Genomic DNA, 26,921 nt, shown 5'->3' on the forward strand with positions numbered 1-26,921 from the left:
ATGAAGTTACTGTAGAGTTGATAAAATTGGGAGGAAGAGATATAACACAAAACTGGCAAGGCTCTTCACAAAGTGCATTAGAAAAGGTGTGATGCCTAAGCAGTGGAATAATACAATCATAGTTTTGCTGCATAAGAAAGGAGATAAATCAGAAATTGGAAATTATTAGACCAATTAGCTTGTTATCCCACATCTACAAGTTGTTCACAAGGGTCATTACTAACAGATTAGAAAGAATACTTGATGAGAATCAACCGAAAGAGCAAGCTGGCTTTAGGACAGGATTCTCCACTATGGATCACCTTCATGTAATACACAGCTAATGGAGAAAACAAATGAATATAAAACACCATTATGCCTGGCATTTGTGGATTATGAAAAGGCATTTGACTCCATACAGCATAAGGCAATGTTTCGGGCACTGGAAAGAGAGGTCATAGATACCCCACATATTATGATTTTGAAGAAAATATATGAGAGTGCTACCTCCTTTATTAGACTAGACAAAGACAGTAGGAAATTTGCCGACTGCCGACTGTAGGAAAGTGCCTGCCTGGCAACCCAAAGGTCGTGGGTTCGATTCCCGCCTTGGGCTTGGATCAAAGTACTGCAAAAGCCTTGGGAGGTGCCAAATGGCCACAGAAGCCTATGCGCCAACAACTACCAAAAAAAAAAAAAAAAAAAAGTAGGAAATTTAAAATCGAGAAAGGAGTTCGACAAGGAGACGCAATATCTCCGAAGCTGTTTACTGCTGCCCTTGAGGAAGCTTTCAGAAGATTAGACTGGTTGCAGAAAGGAGTCAGTGTGAACGGAGAGTACCTAAACCATTTACGATTTGCAGATGACATTGTGGTCATTAGCCACAATCCCAAAGAATTAGAGGAAAATCTTAATCAGTTATGCACAGTTAGTAAGGATTTTGGACTAAAGATGAATATGGCTAAAACAAAAGTAATGCCACAGGAAGGGAAATAATGATTGAAGGAGCAATAATTGAAAAGGTGGAGTCATATACTTATCTGGGAAAAGTTAGCTGTAATAATGATAAATGGCTGGAAGTCAAGAGAAGAATAAATTTTGGATGGATAGCATTCAGGAAATATAGTTACATACTGAAGAGCAATATCCCAGTTTCTCTGAAACGTAAAATAATGAACCAATGTATACTCCCCACCATGACTTATGGAAATGAAACTTGGGCACTCACCAAAAGAATGGAAGAGAAGCTGAGAACTACACAGCAAAGAATGGAACGAATTATATTAGGAATCGGACTGTTAGATAAGAAGAGAAACATGGATTAGCAGCAAACTCAAGTAAAGGGACATTCTTATCAACACTAAAGAACTAAAATGGTCCTGGGCAGGACACATAGCTCGAAGACATGATGACAGATGAACTAAGAAAATAACAGAATGGTACCCAAGAGGAGCTAGAAGAAAACCTGGAAGCAAAGCCGGAGATGGATGGATGAAATTCATGAGTTTGTGGGCAGTAAATGGATGGCCAGTGCTCAAAACAGGAGGAACTGGAAAGTTGCTGGAGAGGCCTTCATCCTGCAGTGGATTGAAAATGGCTGATGATGATACTTCTGGCATCCTCATATGTGAAGTAGATGCAAAATATTTATTTTCTTTGTTAGGAAATCTGGACAGCATTGTCAGTAGTTATGTCATTCATATATAGTGGGCCAATCTGGTTTCTCTTTCTTCTTCTAGTGTTAATGTAAGCAAAGAATTCTTTGCTACTTTACTTTGCATTCTTAGCCAAAGATTTCTAGTAATCTATTTTAGCTTACTTAACCCTTCCCCCCTTTGGTTACTTTATTGCAGACTAGTTTGCATTTATTGTAAGCTTCTGTATCCCCAGATAATTTCTGCTTCCTATGTATTTTTCTTCTCTGCCACTAATTTCATAACTTTATCATTTTGTTGTTCAAAACATTCATTAGAACTGGGGGACTTCCTTCATAATAAAGTGCGTACCTTATTATGGAGGAAATCATTCTTCTGTATAATGAATATTGGCTGTCAGCTTATACAGTGGCTAATATAGGCCAACCCATTTCCTCCGGAACCTAAATGATATGTACATATATATGGGGGGGGGCGAGGTAGTTAAAAAAAAATTATATTCACCCAGTAGTTGTGATAGAAGGTGGAAACAAACACAGTGTATTACACTTTTTTGAACATAGTCACCAGACAAAATACACATTTTTTACCACCTTGTGTCCAGAGGCCTGTTTTGTAGAAGTCACAATCCCAAAGACTTCATCACATTTCCCAAACCATCCATAGACATGGTGGAACACTTATTGTACTGAAACAAGAAAACAACAAAATAGCTCATTGAACTGATTCCGTAGATACCCCACCAATCGGATTCAGTACAAAAGAATGTGAGCTGCAGCACAATTCACTAGGAAACAGAGTCAAAGAGCAACATGAATCCAATAAACAAGAAAACCAATGCTCATATAGTCTGGAATAAAATAAGAAAAATGACAGGTAAATATAGAAATAATATTGGTCTGCAGTGGAATCAGCTTGAGTGACCCTACCCTGCAGAGGCATAGCTAGGTTTTCGGCGCCCCTGGCAAATTCGTGGCTACGCGCCTTTTTTCGATGATTGGTAAAGTCATAATAAATAATATGTACAATCGGACCTCTGTTTAACAAACTTCTTTATAGCAAATTTTTCTACTTAGAGATAAATGTTTTCTTTTTGCCGAATTTTTTTAGAATTCACTAAATAGAATTTTATTCTTTACTGAATTTTTAAAATTTTTTTTATTTCTTCATTTTATGGAAACGAAAATTTTCTTTGTTTGTAGAATGAATAAAATTTTCCATATAACGACTGCATTACAGATTTAACTGGGCACACATCGTTTGCACCCATGGCCTTCAAGCAAGCAATGGTGTTGTTGTTACGCTTGAATTAAAAGATAAAGAGATTACCATCTGCAACTCAGTGGGACTGGTAATACCTATCTGACTACCTGTCCCACATACCGAGAAGTCAAGCTGGTCAACTACTTTGTGTATCCATAGCCAGTGGGCAGACCAAGGTGTATTAAACATTCAGACAATAGGCTCTGGTCAACCTTCTATTGTAATCACCCTTTATCCCGACAAGTGGTCATCTGTTGTTTCATGGAAAGTAAAACAGCACCGTTTCAAAGCTATTGGCCTATCATCGAGCATAATATGAGATACAGAGGAAATGATGCCTCCCATACTACTCTCATTGTTTTTTCTTAAGTTATCTATGGTGTGTCCACACCAATATTATATAGATATAAAACTTGTTGCATTTAGTAATTTTAAATTATTTCACTTCATGCTTTTGTTGCTAACAAATTAATAAATCCATTCTGAATTTCTGGAGATAAATAATTAATGTGGTGTTTAATATGCGATTCCAGAGCATTTTACATACCAACGTCAAATTGGCTGACAAATTTTATTAAGTTTAAAAAAAAAGCCACAATTTTTTTCTTCAGTATCGAAATTACTAGCATGTTCACAAAATGCCAAATTATTTTCAGCACAGAACAATATACATTTCGATATTATTTTCAGTATAAGACGCCATTTCGAAATTTTGCTTCTTAGTGCTGCTTGTGCAGCGTCGTTAATTAGTCCATCCTTTTTGAAGACCCTTTTCTAATAATTTCCATTTTGTGAAATTGTTTGTGTTTTAATGAATTCTCATGAAAAAGAACGTTTGGATTTAGATGTTTCCAATCCTTAAATCCATCTGAGCTGCAAAATGGAACATTATTTGTGCCAGATACAAATAAGAGGCACAGAAAAACAATATATTGCATATTTGTTTTTGCAATAAAATAACCAGTTCCTCTCTTTTTTCAATACCTTCATTTTTGTACTTCCACGAATTATTGAAACATCGGCCATTAGTGACAGGATACGTATTTAAGACTATATGTTCGGGACCGTGTTGTACCATAAGAGATCTGTTTTTGTGGGTATTAAAGTTCCATGTGGTCAGATCATGAAAATTCAGACTTACATGTTCTGTGTTAATATTATTGCTGCCATCATTTTCTTCTGCCAATTGTTGTTGGTTATTGTCCACACTTTCTAATTCTTTTAAAATAACTTAAACTGTTTGAGCTTTTTCTTGGACTTCCATTTCAATGGTATCATCATTTGTTTCATCTTCATTCGAATCATGTTCGTTTTCTTTGTTACCTTCAGGTTTGGTGTGGCTTATTGTAAGCCAGTTTTGTGAACTAGCGGAATGTTTTTTTCTAATTTCCTCTTTATGCAGTCTTTCCACTTTTTTTCTTTGGTGGCATGTCTAAAATTAATTTGGCTTTTATAGATTTATTTAAATTATAAATCGCAATATTCACGATTACCTGTTGATATAGCGATCACAAAAATACTAACTTATAATTTATTCAGTTTGTACACAATGCGTGAATTGTGAACTATTATGCATTCGAGCATGCGCTGATGAAGCGATCGCCTGATTGGTCCCTTCAAAGTTACATTCTGGACAGCAAATAGATCTGTGATGCTATGCGGTATGTACTCAGATGTAAGGATGTATACAGGCTTGAATTACCGTGTGAAAATTAATTTTCACCCTCCGTGTGCTGTCATCTTGATTCGACATCATCAAGGGGCGTTATTTCGTCAGCTAGTCTCTGGTGTTCAAAATAGCTTGACACTGAACTGATGTAGTCTGTCAGTGGTGCCCTTCTCCTGTTGGCGCCCTTGGCACCTGCCCCAATGCCAAGGTGTTCCTACGCCACTGCTATACCCTACCATTATTGCAAATGCATTAGGTGAGACCTTTGCAAAAGTATCAGCAAAAGCTTTATACCCTCTGGAATTTCTGATGCAAAAAGAAAAGCTGAAAAACTTAAGATTCATTTTAAATCAAAGGGAAATGAGCCTTTCAATCAGTCATTTACAACAAATAAACTGCACAAAGTTTTGTCCTTAGCGAGACCAAGTGGTGTAGGTCCAGACAGTGTACATTGCAAAATGATTGGGCAACTTAACAAGACTGAATCAGAAACTCTTTAAACTGTATAAGAGAATATTTCACGAAAATGTATTTCCAAACACATGGCACCACACAATAGTACTAGCATTTTCCAGACTTGACAAAGACTTAACAAATCCATGCAACTATTGATGTTTTTTCCTAAACAACCAGTTGTTTGGAAAACTACTGGTTGTTTAGGAAAAAGGTTTAGGCCTAAATGGTTGTCAGATGAACTAATGAGACATGTGGCAGAGAAGAAAAATGCATGGGATACATACAAATTAATGGGTGACATGGAAGCCTATGATAGATATAAGTTGGTCTGTAACCAAGTCACAAAGGAGATTAGGCAGGCAAAGGCAGACTATGAAAAATCCTTGGCAAAGGATGCAAAGAAAAACAGAAAAGAGTTCTTTACATACTTGAACTCGAAAAGGAAAGGGATGAATCAGATTGGTCCACTGGATATTGATGGTTCAACAGTTGAGGATCCTGCTCAGGTGGCTAACAATCTAAACGAGTATTTTGCATCTACATTCACGCATGAGGAGTTATTCAGGAAGGAGAATGATGTAGGTAAAGTAAACATTGGCAGTGAGCTGGATGATTTTGTAATAACTGAGAGGAAAGTGGAGGAGAGATTGTTGAGGATAAACATAAAAAAGGCACCTGGGGTGGATGGGATCTATCCAGTTATATTAAAGGAGGCAGCAAAGGAAGTATGCAAACCCCTAGCCATAATTATGAGAGCTTCTTTGGACTCAGGGGAGGTACCCATAGACTGGAGATGTGCAAATGTAACCCCAATTCACAAAGGAGGATCAAAGGCTGACACAAGTAATTATAGACCTGTTAGTTTAACTTCTGTTCCAGGTAAATTAATGGAGGCACTGGTTAAAGAAGCACTGCAGGATCATCTAGACAAGAATTGAGTTATAGCTCAGACGCAGCATGGTTTTGTTAAGGGCAGGTCTTGCCTGACCAATTTGATTGGATACTATGATGTAGTCACAAAAGAACTGGATGCAGGGAATAACTTTGATATTATATATTTGGATCTTAGAAAATTTTTTGATACTGTTGCACATGGAAGACTGCTGCACAAATTGGAGCAGTGTGGCATTGGAGGCAAATTGCTGCTATGGATAAGGGGATGGTTGAGTGGCAGAAGACAGAGAGTGGTAATCAATGGACACTGCTCAACGTGGACTAATGTTATTAGTGGAGTTCCTCAAGGTTCAGTGTTGGGTCCGTTGTTGTTTTCGGTGTTTATGAATGATATTGATGATGGGATATCAAGTTTAATGTCCAAGTTTGCAGATGATACAAAGGTTGGCAGGGTCGTTAAGGACAATACTGACGCTATGCTGCTGCAACAGGATCTGGAAAGGTTGAACAGATGGGCTGAGAGGTGGCAAATGAGGTTTAACATCGACAAATGTAAAGTGCTGCATATGGGAAACAGTAACCCCAGAGCAACGTATCAACTCTGCGGTACTACACTGACAGTGGTGGAGAATGAAAAGGACCTGGGGGTAATTGTGCAGGCAGATATGAAGTTCTCTGAGCAGTGCAGACGAGCTGCAAGAGTAGCTCATGGTGTCTTGTCAATGATATACAGGAATTTTTCTAGCAGGGATAAGGAGGTGATTATTCCCTTGTATAAGGCAATGGTAAGGCCACATCTTGAGTACTGTATACAGGTCTGGAGGCCTCATTTCAAGAAGGATGTAGAGCTGCTGGAACGGGTACAGAGAAGGGCAACAAGATTAGTAAATGGAACAAAGGGTTGCTCTTACGAAGAAAGGCTTAAGTTTTGCAAATTACAGAGTTTGGAGACTAGGCACCGGCGAGGTGATCTGATAGAGGTGTATAAGGCTTTGAATGGTTTGAGCATGCTCAATGCCAATGGGATTCTTCATCTTTCTCAGAATAATCACCTCAGAGGGCATGAATTCAAATTGAGGAAGGACGGATGTCGGATAGATGTGCGGAAATTTGCCTTTGGCCAGCGGGTGGTTGGTTGGTGGAACCGACTTCCATCACTTGTTGTTGAAGTTGATAGCCTAAACAAATTTAAAGCTCAACTGGACAGGTATTTCGAACGAACGGAGGGGTGAAATGGGAGTGGGTTTTTTTTTTTTTTTTTTTTTTTGGCTGATGCTGAATAAGCTTGCTTTCTTGCATCATATGCCTCTGCTAATGCTAATGCTAAATGCTAACTACTAGAAAAAATGATAAGAAATTGATATGGTATTTAAAGGAAATTAAAATTTACACAAACACACAATGTGGTTTTAGGCAAATAGGTCTACACTAGACCATGTAGTTAGAATAGAAGCTAATATCAGAAATGCATTCATGAGATCACTACATATGGTTACCTTATTTTTTGACATTGAAAAAGCTTTTGATACCACATGGAGATATGGGACCCTACGAGACTGCGCGCTATGGCCATAGTTTCCAATATGCCTAATAAATCCCTAAACCAACAACAACCCTATGAGACATGCACCAACTGGACTCAGAGGCAATCTTTCTGTTTATCCAGAATTTCCTCATGAACAGAACGCTCAAAGTCAAAATACAAACTTCTTTATTCAAAATCTACCAGAAATAAGAAGGTATCCCACAGTACTCAGTCTTGAGTGCCACATTGCTTGCCATAAAGATAAATTGAATCACAAATCACCTCCTTCCTTCAGTGTCACATGCACTTTGTCAATGACTTAGTGCATGCGACATATATCTCTTTTCAGCCACAGAACACAAGAACTATCAAGAGGCAGTTGCAATGTGCAATCAACATTGTAAGTCATTGGGCACTAGATAATGGATTCAGACTCAATACAAAAAACATTGTGTACATTTCTTTTGCAAAAGAAATATACTAATGCAGCTGAAAGCAAAATTTCTTGTACTAATCTTTAGTTAGGAAACTTGCATTTGCAGAGCACATTCGGCAGCTTATGTAAAAGTTGTGCAAAACATCTTAACATACTTAAAATCCTTTCATCAACAGCGTGGGGAGTAGACAGATATTCCTTATTAAAAGCACTAATTAGATCAAAGCTGGATTATGGAACCCCAGCAGTGGCAGATCCAGAAAAAAATGACAGGAGGAGCACCGTTTTGTGCACTAGAATGTCAATCACATTAGCATCAGTGTTGCCAACTGTAGTCAGTAGAAAATAGCTGAGCCACAATGCAAAAATAGAAAAATAAAAATGAAAGGGGGCATCAGGGCACATGCCTCCTTTCATTTTTCGGAAAACACACACCAATTGTTTAAATTCCCTTTAAAATCCTATGTTAACAATGGAAAAAAAAAACTTTTTTGTAGCTAAAGGGAATTTAAACGATTGGTGTGTGTTTTCTGAAAAATGAAAGGGGGCATATGGCCCGATGCCCCTGAATCCGCCACTGAACCACAGTGTACGATTCAGCATGAAAAACATCTCTGAAATGGCTGGATCTGGTCCATCATAATGCACTACATATAGCCATTGGTGCCTGTCATACCTCATTCATATATAGAGTCTATGCCGAAGCCAAAGGACCACCTTTAACTCTTAGGCGATAACAACTGCCATTGGATTATGCATTTAAAATAAAACCTATTCCTGAGCATCCGGCTTGGGAGACCCTCTTTGATTCATGTTGCAGAAATATCTACAAGAATCGTTAACAATCAAATTGAGCTATGGGGATTAGAATGTAAGACTTTTCAGCAGTACATAATCTTAATATAGACAGTGTAGTGCACTTGTCAGTTCACACCATGGGATTCGCATATCCCTATATGTGACTTTTCCTTTCAGAAATGGGATAAAAAAGCAATATAACAGTCTTCCAACAGTTATGTGCAGCATGTAGAATTCAATTTTTTTACTATATTCCAATTTATAACCCCATGGGCTCACATCTGGTCAGTATGGGCTTGGCACACCCAGGGTCCTGAGCTGGATATTATCATTCTTCTCTTTCTTGGTGATTCCCTTCTACTTCTGACTCTTTCTCTCTTAAGCCTTAAGCTTCCTTGCACTATATGGCTAGTAATAATAATAATAATATACATAGATGACTCAAAAATGGATGCTTTAGTGGGCCCCTCGACGTGGGCACCTGTACGTGGTGAGGGGACCTCCCAGTGACGCTGCTGGACTTCCAGACTAGCATCACTGGGATCCAACGCCCACAGCCTAGGTTCTGGGCTTACATCAATGGAATCCGGCGTGTTTGCCGTGCGCTGCGACCCGTGGAAATTCGGAAAGGGGGATCCTGGTGGTTGAGGGGCCCAGCTTCAATACACCACTTTGGCCCCTGCTTCGACAAGACGGGTGGTCCTGGAAGGCCCGGCTAGGATCAATCGGCTAGTAGGCTCGCCTGCGAGGGTCAACCGTGTCAATGCCACGCCCCTACCATCATGGTCCGAGGGACAGGATTCAGGCTGGCGGCGGTGCGGGTATGGTGTCTGGGTAGCCCTGGCGTCCCACTCCCGAGCGCATTTATTGCATGCCGGGTAGTGGGCGTCCTTTTGGGCTCCGTGGTGGGTGGGGAGCCCGGGCACTGAACCACTTAAAATTTACATGAATCCTGATAAACTTACTTCTTCAGGGGCCCCAACCCGGTCCCTATCTGAAAACATTGATACAGATTCAGATAGCGTTATTGCTACAAAGAGGCAGCGTACAGAAATATCATCAGGGCCTGTTCCAAGGTTCCTAATTATGCACTCAACCAGTGAAAAACCGATTGGTAAAATGTCGCCCTTTTTTATTCAAAAAGGGTTAGATGGGTTAGCATGTTCTCCCAAATCAGTTAAGAGGCTCCGTTCTGGAGACCTCTTAATTGAAACTAAAAATGAGAGGCAATCGGAACATCTACTCCGAGTTACATCAATCGGAGGTATCCCTATAACAGTGACACCACACAGAACACTCAATTCATCGAGAGGTGTCATTTCGGAGTGGGACCTTCTCGACGTAACCGAGGAGGAAATCTGCTCCGAATTAAAACCACAGGGAGTCATTGCCGTCAAGAGAATTACTGCGCGAAGGGATGGAAAAATTGTTAAAACCAGGAACCTTATCCTGACTTTTAATTAACTCTCCTAAACCTCCTGACGAGATCAAAGCTGGATACATCAACTGTTCAGTGCGTCCATACGTTCCAAATCCTTTACGGTGTTTTAAATGCCAGAAGTATGGACATTCTCAAATGGCCTGCCGCGGAGTCCTTGCATGCGCTCGATGCGGTGCAAAGGACCACGAAACAACAGCATGTTCAGCCGCAAAACCCACCTGTATTAACTGTGAAGGCGAACACCCGGCCTACTCACGAGCATGCCAGAGGTGGAAAGAAGAAAAAGAAATTCAACGGCTGAAGGCAGAGCTAAATATATCATACCAGGAGGCAAGGAAATCGGTCAAACCCCTGAATATCAACAAACCTACCTACGCCCAGAAGGTAGCAGGGAGATGTTCCGTCGGAACTCAGACGGACATGACCATTCCTCCAAAGGAGTCTTTCACTCCCATCGCGCGGTATCTCTTAAGTTCTCAAAAACCTGCACAAAAGGATCAATCAGCTGCCACTCCTATATCGGTACCTCCTAATGCTCCACAAGTAACTAAGGTAATTATGAAAGAAAAGAATAAGAAAGGGGAAGTCCCCCCTAGTACCCAAGAAAAGATGGATGTCGAGCAGAAGGAGGTACCTGAAGATTCAGTCTTGGAACTCTTTGCGGAGGAAGAAATGGACACGGGACAGCGTCCATTCTTCCCCAAAAAAGATAAATCCAAAACTGATAAAATTAAGCCCTCAGCACCTCGGAAGCCGCCTGATGGACCCACCAAGCCAAAATAATGGCTAAATTCCTACAATGGAATTGTCGTGGATTCCGGCGAAATATTGATGACATCAAGGCCCTCCTGCAAAAGCACGAGCCAGTTTGCTTTTGCTTGCAGGAGACATATCTAAAGGCAAATGACGATCCCACGATGCATAACACCACAATTTTTCGTAAGGATAGAATTGCGGATGGCTCTGTACGTGGGGGAGTGGCTATCCTTGTGGGTAACCAGACCCCAGTGCAGCCCTTGCTAATTACAACCAGCATAGAGGCTGTTGCAATTCACCTTTCAGTGGGATTTTTATTAACTGTGTGCTCCATTTATTTGCCACCTGGGACTGACATCTCCCAGGCAGACCTTGATGATCTTCTAACGCAGCTGCCTCCCCCTTTCTTACTTCTCGGGGATTTTAACGGACATAACACCCTGTGGGGTAGTGCTAACATCAACAGAAGGGAAAGAGTCATAGAGCGTATGCTCAATGACAATGATCTTTCCCTTCTAAATACTGGAACAAACACCTTCTTCCACATGCCTACCCGTACTTTTTCTGCCATTGATCTCTCTATCTGCTCCTCTTCTCTACTCCCTTCACTCACTTGGGAAGTGGAGGAGAATCCATACGGAAGTGATCACTTCCCTGTGATAACCTCGTTACACAGCGGGAGACCATGTCTTCCCTTCAGGTTACCACGGTGGAAGATTGATCAGGCTGACTGGACTGCCTTCCAACATCAGGCAAATTTTGATCTTAGCACAGTCAGTCAAGAGCCTATCAATGATGCAGTTAAGTACATCACAGAAAATATTGTCCAAGCAGCTGCGAATGCTGTTCCAAAAACATCTGCCCGGTTTCCACCATTTCCCAAACCTTGGTGGAATTCACAATGCACAGCAGCAAAAAAGGCTCAAAACAAAGCGTGGGGGATATTTCGCCGATATCCTACCACGAACAACCTTATAGCCTTCAAACATGCACAAGCCAAAGCACGCTACATCCGTCGTCAGAGTCAAAAGGAATCGTGGATCCATTTTACATCATCTATTAACCAGTCTACCAACTCTAAGGTAGTCTGGGATAAAATCCGGAAAATGAAGGGAAAATATACATCCCACCCTTCTTCAATTCTAGATTATAATGGATGCGCTATTGCAGATCCAACTGCAATAGCCAATGCTCTTGGGGAAACATTCTCTAACATCTCCGCAACATCCTCGTACTCCCCAGAGTTCCTGGTCCTGAAACATAAACTGGAAAGAGAAGCACTTAATTTTAAGTCCAAGGGCCTCTATCCCTACAACGGGGATTTTACTATTCAGGAACTGAAAAGAGCCCTCGCTCTTTCCAAAGCAAGTGCTGTTGGACCAGATGGCATCCATTATGACATGATTAAACATCTTTCCCCAAAATCTATGGATTGTCTGCTCCTTCTGTATAACAGAATCTTTATTGAAGGGCAGTTTCCGGACTCCTGGCGAAAGGCAATCGTTCTTGCCTTTCCTAAGCCAGGAAAGGATCCAAAAGTCACCACCAATTATCGTCCTATTGCTCTGACCAGCTGTCTGTGCAAAATCCTGGAGAGAATGGTTAATTCTCGTTTAATATGGTATCTCGAAACAAATGACCTTCTCTCCAACATCCAGTGCGGCTTCCGAAGGAACCGGTCCACTTTGGACCATCTTATTAGATTGGAAGCATCCATCCGGGATGCTTTCCTAAAATGCGAACACTTGGTGTCGGTGTTCTTTGACATGGAAAAAGCGTATGACACAACTTGGAGATTTGGCATCTTAAAAGATCTGCATAGCCTTGGCCTTAGGGGGCAACTCCCTATTTTTATTAAAAACTTTCTAGCCAATCGATCTTTCCAAGTTCGTGTGGGATCCTCACTCTCTCGTTCCTTCACTCAAGAGGAGGGAGTACCACAAGGATCAGTATTAAGTGTTACGCTTTTTGCCATCAAAGTAAATTCCATCACAGAACAACTTCCTCCAACTGTACACAGTGCCCTCTATGTTGATGACTTTAGCATATTTTGTCAGTCATGCAACATGAGGGTTATTGAAAGACAACTGCAGAAAGCTATTGATCGCCTCAACTCCTGGGCACTTGCTAATGGCTTCAGGTTCTCGCCGGAGAAGACCGTTTGCGTACACTTTTGTCGCAAGCGTAATCTTCATCCTGAACCTGAATTAAAGCTCGGACAAAATGCAATTCCAGTAACAGCGGACACAAAATTCTTGGGACTCGTATTCGATAAAAATCTGACCTTTCTGGATCACATCCATCAACTCTGCACAAAGTGCCGAAGCTGGTGCTGTGAACATTAAAATCACCAAGGAAATTATCTCATTGTTAGGAAAGTTGGATGTGAAAGTAGAGCTTTATAGAAAGGAAGTCAGAAGACTACATCTTGCCACGATGCCCATCATAACCTCAAAAGACTTCAATCATTCTGCATGATGGAAGAGTGTGGGAGGGGGGGGGAGATTGCCAGAGTTTTGTTCTGAAGACTAAATATTTGTTTCACCACTTCAAGCCCCCAGTGAGCAAAGTGGCAGTATATTAGCTTGATTGATGAGAATCATCTACCACCTAGCATTTCCTGGTAGCAGAGGAGGGGGGGGCATTCCTCTCTCTGTGTGTTGTGTGGACACCACGCCTCGACCCTTAACTTATGTTGGTTCACACCTGGGGTCATCTCCATTATGCTAGGTGTAGTATTTTGGGACCTTCACATTGTGGTTATACCCAAGGTTACTAATAGTCCCACTATCGGGAAAATGCCAGCAGGGGATTTGGTTGTCATTATTATTATTATTTTTTTTTTTTTTTAAATAAATTGAATAAAAAAAAAATAGCACAAGTATTGTAATCCATTGAGGAAAGATGAAATATTGATGTTATCCAAGCAGAATTTAAAAAAAGCAATCTTCTTTTTCTAGAATTCAAAAATAAAATTGGATACTTGTCAGGTCCCCTGTAATCCCCCCACGTGCCGTATTTTGAGGTACCATCATCGCTGGGTTAAACAAAATTTAAAGTGTGTTTACCAAAATCCAAGACTGGTCTGCTTTTGCATGCTTTTTGGTTAATACCGAAAACTTTCTTTTTATTTAGCTTTAACTACTTTCTACCTTCTCTAGTTGATTACAGAATCAATATAATAACAATTTCAAGAATTTTAACTCCTATTGTTTTTACTGAAATTAACTTTTTGTTACTATTATTATTTCTAGTTTTAACAAGATTTCCTTCTATTCAAAAGGAATGCTACTGTCAACTTCACGTAATTTAAAATAGGAGTTACATTGAGTTATACTTCATTGTAGTTAAATTTGAGTAAACATCCTCCCCACTTTACAAGTTTTTTTTTTATGCTGTAGAGCAGGCAAAAGAAGTATTGCAGAACATTATGGTGTATCAACAATGTCCAAACTAGGAAATAAAATTAAAGGAGTATTTACAGCAAACATAGGTATGTAAAATATCATATTATTAATAACTTAAACATGAAATAAAATTGTTTCATATAAATACATGATAGATGGTCTAATTCTTTATTTTACTTTATTTCTGACATTGTTAAGAAATGTATATTTAAAGGAAATCCTCTGTAACAAATTAAATTTTTATTGATTTACTTCAATAGTTAACTGTTTTGTGGCTTAATAAGTACAGGCCAACGTTGGGAAAAAAGTCGACAGGGTTAAATTTGAAAGTGTATGCAATTCTGCCCAGACATAATAGGAGGAAGTAAATGATGAGAGCCTTGTCAATCAGTTCATCCCTGGAGGGCTTGCGCAAGGCTGATGGGGTAGAATTTTTCTCAGCGTGCTCGTTAACAGGAGAAATTGCTTCTACAGAGATGGGATACACTTAAATAGCAAGGTTGCAAAAATATTTCCTGATGCTATCAAGGCAGTGTTACATTGGTCAGAAAACTACTAGCTTGATTTGCAGATTAATAGATTAACAGTAGCCATAGGCAAAGGTAAAAGTGATTCTTGCGCTGCTTCTGTTAGAATGGGCAGCAGCCTGGAAAGCAAGGTGTTGGGGATTTCAAGAACTGCTGGGAGTCATCATGGAAAAAGTTAATACATGGACTGTGTTAGGTTAGCTAAGAGTAAAAAGGTGCATGTACACCAATGCTAGGAGTACAGTAAATAAATTTGATGAATTTGAAGTGCTGTTCAAGATATCAAAGCAGATATTGTTGAGATTTCAGAGATATGGTTTCACAAAGATATAAGGAATGCAGAATGGGGAGTACAATGTGTACAGAAAGGATAGATAGTATAGGAAAGGAAGAGGGGTTATGCTGTTAACTAAGAAACACAAAATCTTAGGCAGTGCACTCAGTCGACATGAGTGGACAGTGCAATGTTGAGTCGATTTGGTGTGACATAATCACTGGGAAAACAAAAATTAGAACAGAGTTTGTTAAAGTCTAATGACTCTGATGAGTACAACGAACAATTGTACAGAGAAATAGTGGGCCATTTAATTAGTATGTATTATAATGGGGATTTTAATTTCCCAGATATTGACTGGAACTTGTTGGCTGGTCACTTTCACACTAGCAAGACTTATGTGGATTTGTTAGATGATTGTTTTCTATAGCAGCATGTCTTAGAGGCAACCAGAGGGAGTAATGCACTTTATTTGATCATCCGTGATGATTATTTATGCATTAAGAATCTAGAGATAAATGAACTACTAGGTGGCAGTGATCACAGTATACTGATGTGGGATTTATTTAATGATATTACTACCATCAGGGGTAAAAGGAAGGGTTTTTGCAGTTGGGCTAACTGATGATGTTACCAACATCAAATTCTAAATGGGAAGCATTCAAGGAATTAACATTGGAAGTTACTTCATGGCTTTTCATACCGACTAAGAAATACTGTTCAAGAAATACTGACATTCATTTAGACCTAAATGAATGTCAGATGCACTAATGAGACTTGTGACAAAGAAGAAAAATGCATGGGATGCATGTAAAGTATCAGGCAGCACAGAAGCCTGTGGTAGATATAAGCCAGTCTGTCACAAAGGAGGTTAGGCAGCAAAGGCAGACTATGAGACATCTTTGGCAAAGATTGCTAAGAAAAACAGCAAAGAATTCTTTGCTTATATGAACTCTAGAAGGAAGGTGATGAATCAGATTTGTTAACTTGATTTCAATGGTTCGACTCATGGTCATACTGCTTTGTTGATAATTTTGTTATAATTGGAGAAAAGAGGAGAAGAAATTGTTGAAGTTAAACACAAGAAAGGCACCTGGGGTGGATGGGATCATTTCAGTTATATTAAAGGCGGCAACAAAGGAAGTAAGTAAATCCTGAGCCATAATTATGAGGGCATCATTGGATTCCGTGGTGGTCCCCGCTGACTGGAGATGTGCAAATGTATCCCCAATTCACAAAGGGGATCAAAGGGTGAGAGGAGTAATTATAGACCTGTTAGAATAACTTCTGTTTCAGAGAAAATAATGAAGTCACTGGTTAAAGAAGCATTGCAGGATCGTATAGAAAAGACTTCAGTTATGTTTCAGACACAGCATAATATTGTTACTTCCCCTTAACAAACTTATGCTGTTTCAGACACAGCATAAGTTTGTTAAGGGGAAGTCTTGTCTGACCAATTTGATTAGATAATACGATATGGTCACAATGGAACTGAGAGAAAAAAAAAATAATTTTGGTATCATATACTTGGATTTCAGGAAAACTTTTGATATTGTACAAAGGGTTGCTTTTACAAAGGAAGATTTAAGTTCTGCAAATCGCATCGTCTGGAGACTAAGCACCTGCGAAGCCATTGAGATGTATAAAGCCTTGAATTGTTTGTATTGCTTTAATTGCTCACGTGATTTTTCCTCTTGCATAGATTCTGCCCTGTGGGCTCCTAAATTCAAATTTAGGAAAGACAGTTAGAATAGATGTGCAGAAATTTGTCTTTAGCCAGCAGGTGGTTGATTGCTGGAACAATCTGTCATTGTGTAAGTTGATAACTTAAATAAATTCAAGGAAAAACTGGACAAAGATTTGGAGCAAATGGATGGGTGAAATGAGCAGGGTTTTTTTTTTTTTTTTTTTTGGCTGATGCTGCATAAGCTTGATTTCTTGCCTCATATGCCTTTACTAATGCTAATGAATTTATTTTATCTGAGCCCTGGATAGTATGTAGGTATGCATGTTTCAAATAATCTGTATATATATATGAATTATGAGAAAATGTTGTAGTAAATGCTGCCATTTCTTATCTGTGTTTCCATGTAATTCTAGGACATAATTAATAATAGAATGCAGTATAAAAATAGCCTTAAAAATCAAAGTAGGTGATCATGCAAGTTGACCATACTTCAGAATTTTTGGGATGATAAGAGATGAAATTATCTGGAATTCAGCATTAATAGTTGATGAAATTGAATTAAGTGATACGTAAATGGGTGTAGAAGGTTTTTACTTAAAAAAAATAAATAAATAAAGAATCAAATAACTAAAGAGGGGTTTTTTAATATAATTTTTGATAATAACAAAAATGAAAATTTTTTTTTCAGTAGAACTATGGCAGATTTAATGCTTCCTTTCAGTTTGCAGGATATTTCATGCTTTTAATTTCACACTGAGATTTTGGTGTATCAGTTCATATTATTTGGACTGCCAACTAAGTAATTCTGGACACCAAAGTTTTCTAAATCTTGCTGCAGTGGTTAGTTCCCAGCATTTTCGCACTCTGTGCAAAGCAAACCTTCAAGACAGTTCAGTCAGTCAGTCAGTGAGAATTATAATTGTGAGATTTAGTAATTACATATTAGTAAATGTGTGCTCTTTTTATCATTTTTGGAGTCAATTGCATTTAAATATGCTTTTAAATGGCATGTTTTGTAAGAAAATATCAGTTAGCTTTTTTTTTTATGATGTATGGTGTGTACACAGTTAAATCTCAAATAATGACTCTGTGAAAAAAAAAAAAAAAAAAAAAAACATTGGAACTTTATTTTCGCTGCAAATTAGATAATCAGAACAACAGAAGTTATTCTAACAGGTCTCACAAAGATATAAGGTTTCACAAAGATATAAGGAATGCAGAATGGGGAGTACAATGTGTACAGAAAGGATAGATAGTATAGGAAAGGAAGAGGGGTTATGCTGTTAACTAAGAAACACAAAATCTTAGGCAGTGCACTCAGTCGACATGAGTGGACAGTGCAATGTTGAGTCGATTTGGTGTGACATAATCACTGGGAAAACAAAAATTAGAACAGAGTTTGTTAAAGTCTAATGACTCTGATGAGTACAACGAACAATTGTACAGAGAAATAGTGGGCCATTTAATTAGTATGTATTATAATGGGGATTTTAATTTCCCAGATATTGACTGGAACTTGTTGGCTGGTCACTTTCACACTAGCAAGACTTATGTGGATTTGTTAGATGATTGTTTTCTATAGCAGCATGTCTTAGAGGCAACCAGAGGGAGTAATGCACTTTATTTGATCATCCGTGATGATTATTTATGCATTAAGAATCTAGAGATAAATGAACTACTAGGTGGCAGTGATCACAGTATACTGATGTGGGATTTATTTAATGATATTACTACCATCAGGGGTAAAAGGAAGGGTTTTTGCAGTTGGGCTAACTGATGATGTTACCAACATCAAATTCTAAATGGGAAGCATTCAAGGAATTAACATTGGAAGTTACTTCATGGCTTTTCATACCGACTAAGAAATACTGTTCAAGAAATACTGACATTCATTTAGACCTAAATGAATGTCAGATGCACTAATGAGACTTGTGACAAAGAAGAAAAATGCATGGGATGCATGTAAAGTATCAGGCAGCACAGAAGCCTGTGGTAGATATAAGCCAGTCTGTCACAAAGGAGGTTAGGCAGCAAAGGCAGACTATGAGACATCTTTGGCAAAGATTGCTAAGAAAAACAGCAAAGAATTCTTTGCTTATATGAACTCTAGAAGGAAGGTGATGAATCAGATTTGTTAACTTGATTTCAATGGTTCGACTCATGGTCATACTGCTTTGTTGATAATTTTGTTATAATTGGAGAAAAGAGGAGAAGAAATTGTTGAAGTTAAACACAAGAAAGGCACCTGGGGTGGATGGGATCATTTCAGTTATATTAAAGGCGGCAACAAAGGAAGTAAGTAAATCCTGAGCCATAATTATGAGGGCATCATTGGATTCCGTGGTGGTCCCCGCTGACTGGAGATGTGCAAATGTATCCCCAATTCACAAAGGGGATCAAAGGGTGAGAGGAGTAATTATAGACCTGTTAGAATAACTTCTGTTTCAGAGAAAATAATGAAGTCACTGGTTAAAGAAGCATTGCAGGATCGTATAGAAAAGACTTCAGTTATGTTTCAGACACAGCATAATATTGTTACTTCCCCTTAACAAACTTATGCTGTTTCAGACACAGCATAAGTTTGTTAAGGGGAAGTCTTGTCTGACCAATTTGATTAGATAATACGATATGGTCACAATGGAACTGAGAGAAAAAAAAAATAATTTTGGTATCATATACTTGGATTTCAGGAAAACTTTTGATATTGTACAAAGGGTTGCTTTTACAAAGGAAGATTTAAGTTCTGCAAATCGCATCGTCTGGAGACTAAGCACCTGCGAAGCCATTGAGATGTATAAAGCCTTGAATTGTTTGTATTGCTTTAATTGCTCACGTGATTTTTCCTCTTGCATAGATTCTGCCCTGTGGGCTCCTAAATTCAAATTTAGGAAAGACAGTTAGAATAGATGTGCAGAAATTTGTCTTTAGCCAGCAGGTGGTTGATTGCTGGAACAATCTGTCATTGTGTAAGTTGATAACTTAAATAAATTCAAGGAAAAACTGGACAAAGATTTGGAGCAAATGGATGGGTGAAATGAGCAGGGTTTTTTTTTTTTTTTTTTTTTGGCTGATGCTGCATAAGCTTGATTTCTTGCCTCATATGCCTTTACTAATGCTAATGAATTTATTTTATCTGAGCCCTGGATAGTATGTAGGTATGCATGTTTCAAATAATCTGTATATATATATGAATTATGAGAAAATGTTGTAGTAAATGCTGCCATTTCTTATCTGTGTTTCCATGTAATTCTAGGACATAATTAATAATAGAATGCAGTATAAAAATAGCCTTAAAAATCAAAGTAGGTGATCATGCAAGTTGACCATACTTCAGAATTTTTGGGATGATAAGAGATGAAATTATCTGGAATTCAGCATTAATAGTTGATGAAATTGAATTAAGTGATACGTAAATGGGTGTAGAAGGTTTTTACTTAAAAAAAATAAATAAATAAAGAATCAAATAACTAAAGAGGGGTTTTTTAATATAATTTTTGATAATAACAAAAATGAAAATTTTTTTTTCAGTAGAACTATGGAAGATTTAATGCTTCCTTTCAGTTTGCAGGATATTTCATGCTTTTAATTTCACACTGAGATTTTGGTGTATCAGTTCATATTATTTGGACTGCCAACTAAGTAATTCTGGACACCAAAGTTTTCTAAATCTTGCTGCAGTGGTTAGTTCCCAGCATTTTCGCACTCTGTGCAAAGCAAACCTTCAAGACAGTTCAGTCAGTCAGTCAGTGAGAATTATAATTGTGAGATTTAGTAATTACATATTAGTAAATGTGTGCTCTTTTTATCATTTTTGGAGTCAATTGCATTTAAATATGCTTTTAAATGGCATGTTTTGTAAGAAAATATCAGTTAGCTTTTTTTTTTATGATGTATGGTGTGTACACAGTTAAATCTCAAATAATGACTCTGTGAAAAAAAAAAAAAAAAAAAAAAACATTGGAACTTTATTTTCGCTGCAAATTAGATAATCAGAACAAGAAGTGGCTTCACATACACATGTATGTTTCTATATATATATATATATATATATATATGGGTATTCAATATATTAAGGTAATGTTTAAAGAGATTATTATTATTATTATTATTATTATTATTATAATTAATTATAATTAATAATGATAATAATAATAATAATAATAATAATAATAATAATAAACTCTTTAAACATTACCTTAATATATTGAATACCCATATATATATATATATAGAAACATACATGTGTGTGTGAAGCCACTTCTTGTTCTGATCATCTAATTTGCAGCGAAAATAAAGTTCCAATGTTTTTTTTTTTTGTTTAAAGAGTTATGTATGAAAAGAGGTATACAGTTGATGAAATGGTTTCAGTCAATGCAGGATGAATAAATCAGGTATGACAAATGCACCTAAAAGTGCAAAGCAGCATTAAAGAATGCAAGAGTATATATAAGTTATATTAATATATTGAATTGATTATGCATAAATGGATGTGAAAGTTACATGAAGTGCCAGTAACTAAAAGGGTGAGAAAAGTAGAAAGAGAAGTGTAGTAGATTTATGAAAGGTGAAAGAATGCTAATATCCTAGAGGTTATGATGAATGAAGAAAATTTTGGGCTGAATCGCCAAGCCAGTATAAAGTGGGGGAACTATAAAGTAAAATTAATACAACAAAATGCAAATAAAATGTGTAGCTGTCATTAGATATTGGGGGGGGGGGGACATTTTTAGTAAATGGTCTAATATAGGTAATGCAAAAATGCTTGATCTGATGTCAGCTGAAATATATATTGATACATGATAAAAATCCCAACTCAGTACTTATTTTTACCTATATAAATTACACTGCGTTGGGACTACCTTGCCCATACTGTATTAGAAAGTGCTAATTTCATTTTTGTTCCTTTTTTGCCCTTTCACTTTTCTTCTAATACTCTGGACAAGTATAGAAATGCAGTTCCTGATACAAAGTCAGGTGTAGTCTCCTGATGAAATACCTGATCATGTATCAATGTTTATTTCAGCTGACATCAGATCAGGCATTTTTGCATTACCTATATTAGACCATTTACTAAAAATGTTTCCCCGCATATCTAATGACAGCTACACCATTTTATTTTTATTTTCATTTTGTTTGCATTTTATTAGTATTCTGATGTGTTAATTTTACTTTACAGTTCCCCCGCTTTATATTGGCAATTCAGCCAAAAATTTTCTTCATTCATCATAACCTCTAGAATATTAACATTCTTTCACCTTTCATAAATCTACTACACTTCTTTTTCTACTTTCCTCACCCTTCTAGTTACTGGCACTTTATGTAACTTTCACATCCATTTATGCATACAGTTGTGCCCCCCTGTATCCGCTGATTCAGTTATCCGCAGTGAACCACTGAAAAAAAAAATAAAAAACTTAACACTTACTACTTGCGTGTCCAATACAATGCTTCCCTTTATTTTTTACAATGTCGCGTATGGTTTGATCACCAACATTATAATGGTTCCTTAGAAATTTAACGAATGCACCGTTTTCAAACTTTTGAATAATTTCAAGTTTTTGTTTAATTTGAAAGCACAACTCTTGTGTTTGCCCATTATTTTCGTGATTTCTAAACAACAACAACAAAAAAAATAAAAAAATAAATAAAAAATTCTGACATCCCTGATGTAAATAATGAAACAAAATTTGACTTTTTGCGGTGCAACGGAACACAACAATCGGCACGACGCACTAAATCAAACTAAACATTTGATCTTTTTTTTATTTTGAGCAGTAGGTGTTGAAGACAGCGGGGGTTGCAAGATTATAGGTTCACTAATCTCCCAATGACGACTTATAACGTCGGTTCTTGTCACTTATTTACAACTTGCAAAATATCTGTTTATACCATATTATTAGCCATATGGTGAAAGGAAGCCTGAGGCTTATGCTGCACCAGCCAAAAAAAAAATTTTCTTAATTACCCCGAGAAAGAGAGAGAGAAGTAGAAGGGAATTACTAAGAAAAAGAAGAATGATGATATCCAGCTCAGGAACCTGGGTGTGCCAAGCCCATACTCACCCAGATGTGAGCCCCTAGTTATTACTTGGTTTTTTTTTTTTTTTAGGAGCATTTGCAACTAAGGCCATATTGCTCCAGGGATATGTGGTGGTCATTCCATGACCTTTCCGCATCCTCCGTATTTGGTGGTGATGGGCTCAAACCCCAGTCTAATCAAGAAGCGTGTGCCACGCACTGCTGCTACTTCCCGCCTGGTGTTATTACTTGAATTTTATGATTTCTCGTTGTTTTTTTTAATTTGGAATCGAAGTGTCCCGGTTAATCCAATCCTGGTGAATCAAGTCTGCTGTACTTTTTTATTAACGTACTTAATGTTGGTAATGTCTTATCGTGTGTTTAATTTATCAATTAAAATGTATTATGCGTATGTATTTACAAGAAAATCACGTTATATATGCGGTCAGCACATATTCGCTTATATTCGCTGTTTCAGCCATCCATGGTTGGTCTTGGAACGTATCCCCCGCAGATATGTGATCTTACTGTACTTAATTAATTCAATATATTAATATAACTTATATATACAATGGTGTTCAAAGAAAGTGCATCACCTAGGAATTTCACACTGCTAACCCTTTTTTGCGATGGTATGTTGCATTAATGACTAGCATCGGAAATAGAAATATAAACAAAAGATATTTATTAATAATTAAGGCAAATTAATATTTGAGAGGTGCTCTCAAAATATTCCAAAATGAGTATTTGCAACCTTTATACAGCAGTTTTGGTAAACACGGCAATTAAGGCTAAAATGTTATCAAAAACCCTCAATTTGCTTCAGTTTATCATTTTAAATGAAAAACAAAATGAAATGTTCACCAGGTGCAAACTAATATTTAGTTGAACTGCCTCTGACTCTGATGACAGCAGCACACTGTCGAGGTATTGACAAGATCAAGATCAGTTTCTGAAGTTAATCAACTGATAGTTCGTGGTTCCAAACATGAATTATGGCTTCCTGAAGTTCACGAAGGGTCTTTGGTTTCTTTCTGGCAACTGCAGATTCCACAAGATGCCAACAGTTCTCTATAGGATTCAGGTCCGGGTTGTTTCCTGGCCAGCTAAGAGTTGTAATAGACCCTTCTTCCAACCATTTTTTGACTTTCTACAAATGTAAACACATTACTGTCAAACCTCTAATGCAGAAATGAAGCTAAAGTAAGAAGTGCCTACTTACACTTTTCACCCGATGACAAGGAGCAGAGTCGTCCTGAAAAATGTAGTTACTTGGCAGGTTGAAATGGTCTCTAATGGCTGGCAGCAATTTGCCTTCCAATACAGCCAGGTATCCATTGGCATTTACAGAACCTTTTATAAACTGCAGGTGACCTACTCCGCGATACAAAACGCACCCCCATATCATTTGGCTGGTAGGGAATTTAACTGTTGACACCATACAGTCTGGAGGGTATTCTTGGCGAATTGTTTGTCTCCCATCAGAGTCATGCAGGTTAAATTTCTTCTCATCCAAGAAAATAACTGACTTCCACTGCTCTGGGGTCCATTTGACATGCTCCTTACACCAAATTAATCGGGCCTTTTTCATTTTTTGTGCGAGGAGAGGCTTCTTCTTAGGACAATGGGCTACAAGTCCATTTTTGAAGGAACAGTCTTCTGACTGTTACTGCACTTGCTACCACTCTTGTATGTTCTTCCCATTCTCTTTTCAGCTCAGATGAAGAAGCTTTGCGGTTTTTAAGGCATAAGTACTTCAAAATGTGACCCTGTTTTGGCGTAGAGACTCGTTTGCATCTGGTTCCTTTTTTCCTATCAGCAGAACCAGTATTCTTGAGTTTGGAAGAAATCTACTTGCTGTCAACTGATTACAAGGCACTCTATAAGCAATATGATGGGAAGAACAACCTTCCTCACATAAAGCAACAATAGCATTCTTTCTTCGTGGCATCAACTGCATGTAACTCGCCATCCTGACAGAAGCAAGGAATTACTGCAATCTTGCAGAGCATGCTTATATATCTGACAGTAACAGTTGATGCAATATTCTTCAAATAGTAAATATGTATTAGTTATTTATATAGACTTTGAAGGAGCTTTTGATAATGTCTGGCATGAAAGCATACTTTATTCTTTGCGCTTGTTGAAATGTCCTCAATTGTTATATAAATGTTTGTCAAATTATTTGCATGTCAGGAAGATTTTGGTAAGATCTCAGCATTTGGTGTACTCAAAGAATATTTCCAAAGGTTGTCCCCAGGGATCTGTTTTGGAGCCAACCTTCTGGAACATAGTATTGAATTTATAGTTACAAAACACAGATATGCAATGCCATAAAATTGCATATACAGATGATTTGAGGGGATTTTGATGGCATGTCAAGACGAGATTTAGAAATTAAGGCAGCTACTGTAATGGATAATCTGGTATGTTGGGCATCAGATCATAAGTTAAAGATATCTATTAGTAAAACTGTAATTATGTTATGTAAAGGGAGATTAGATGTGGGAAGGCCTCTGAGGGTATTAACTGAAGGGAAACAAATCCCTATGGTTAAGACAACAAAACATCTAGGGATATTAATTGACAGTAAGTTGACTTTTATGCAGCATTTAGAGTACAGGTAGTTCTCGACTTTACGAGTTAATTCTTTCTTAGTGCACACTCATAAAGCGGGAATTTTTTTTTCCTATAGACATAATGTTAAAAATAGGGGTTATGTTCTCAACAATGAAATTAGTTAGCTAATTAATTTGTTTAAACAATGATTGATTTATCCAAAGAAATAAAAATGTAGCCTGTAAAATCAAGCAAATTATAATAATAAAGAAATTACTTACGACTTACAAATGTTAAAGAATGTTTATTATTCATCATCATCATCAACTAAATGCACACTCATTGATCATTCATTATTGGCTCAGCACTCGTTGGTCTGTTGCACAAGGAGTCATCTTCTTCAGAAATACTTCAAGAGGCATTTGTTTCTAAGATTATCTTCTCTTTTCTTTATAAATTTCAATAGCATCCATAAGCATTTTTTAACAGAATGCACAAATTGCAATTAACACAATTTGCGCTGAGTAACAAGTTTACAAAGCTTAAAAAAAAAAAGGAACGGAGAAGATTCTGAAAATTTATTTTATGTTTTTTATACAATTGAAGATTTCAGTAAAGGGGAAACACATTTCATCATAATAACATAAAAAAAAACACAGAATTCCAGCTATTGGTATTTTTGCAAATTCATTAACATGGAGTTTACTACCCATTTATAATTGCTTGCAGTAACAGAAAAGCCCAATAAACGAAAAAAGTGTAAATTGTTTTTATTGTTTTATGGTCGTGACCTCCAGAAATGTGCTTTAGAAAAATATCACAAAGCCATTCAGAATTGGTTCTTATAACAGAACATATGATAACTATGAAAGTGTAGTGCATTTTAATGATTTTAATTGGTAACTAATACAATTTACACTATAAAAATGACCTTTTAGAGAGTTATATAATGAAAATTTCAACTTCCGAGGTTGTGGAATTTATGAATGTTTAACATTCATTTTTTGCAATTAATGTTCATATTTTCGTTTTTGTCGATATTTGGAAAAAAAAGAAAAGAAGAGGAAAACTCGTAAACCGGAACTTGTAAAGTGAAAACTCGTAAAGCAGGAACTGCCTGTATTTAGGTGAAAAAATGAAGCTTTTCCTCATCTATTATTAGGATTAGTAGAGAGGAATGGGGCCTGAGTAAGAAGATTCTCAGGCAGAGAATGTGTATGAAGCTAATGTTTGGTATTCAAGTTTTGCTTGAAGTTTAGCAATTCGAGGGAAATTGGGGTAGTATTATTATTATACTTATCCCTAATTCCTTTCTCCTTACGTCAGCACTAGCTTTATTTTGCACAAATATAAATTAAATAATATCAACACAACTGAAATGAAAATTTTCTGTATTATATTCAGTATATTCATTTCACAGCTATCTGTTGGGCTAGCTGTTATCCTGCCTGTTTGCTGTTAAATTTAAAGTTTAATATAAATCACCTTTACCTAGTTAAACAGGCATATAGCAATCAGAAGCAGATAGCATTGCTAATTATTGATGGGATATATTAAATAGGGTTAGCCCTTGAAAAA

At 37.3% G+C, this 26,921-nt stretch overlaps 1 protein-coding gene across 5 annotated transcripts in view; it reads left to right on the forward strand.

Moving 5' to 3' along the window:
- LOC150083087 (sorting nexin-14-like) overlaps positions 1 to 26,921 on the forward strand; it is an 842,525-nt gene that overhangs the window by 440,223 nt on the left and 375,381 nt on the right. For all 5 annotated transcript variants that reach the window (XM_090377020.1, XM_090377024.1, XM_090377023.1 and 2 more), the window contains one exon: positions 14,274 to 14,365. In XM_090377020.1, the coding sequence (XP_090233146.1) occupies positions 14,274 to 14,365 (92 nt within the window). The remainder of the gene's footprint in view (positions 1 to 14,273; positions 14,366 to 26,921) is intronic.

This window comes from Mastigoproctus giganteus, chromosome 7 (genome assembly GCF_048544385.1).
Source record: "Mastigoproctus giganteus isolate SK-2022 chromosome 7, ASM4854438v1, whole genome shotgun sequence".
Lineage (NCBI taxonomy): Eukaryota > Metazoa > Arthropoda > Arachnida > Uropygi > Thelyphonidae > Mastigoproctus > Mastigoproctus giganteus.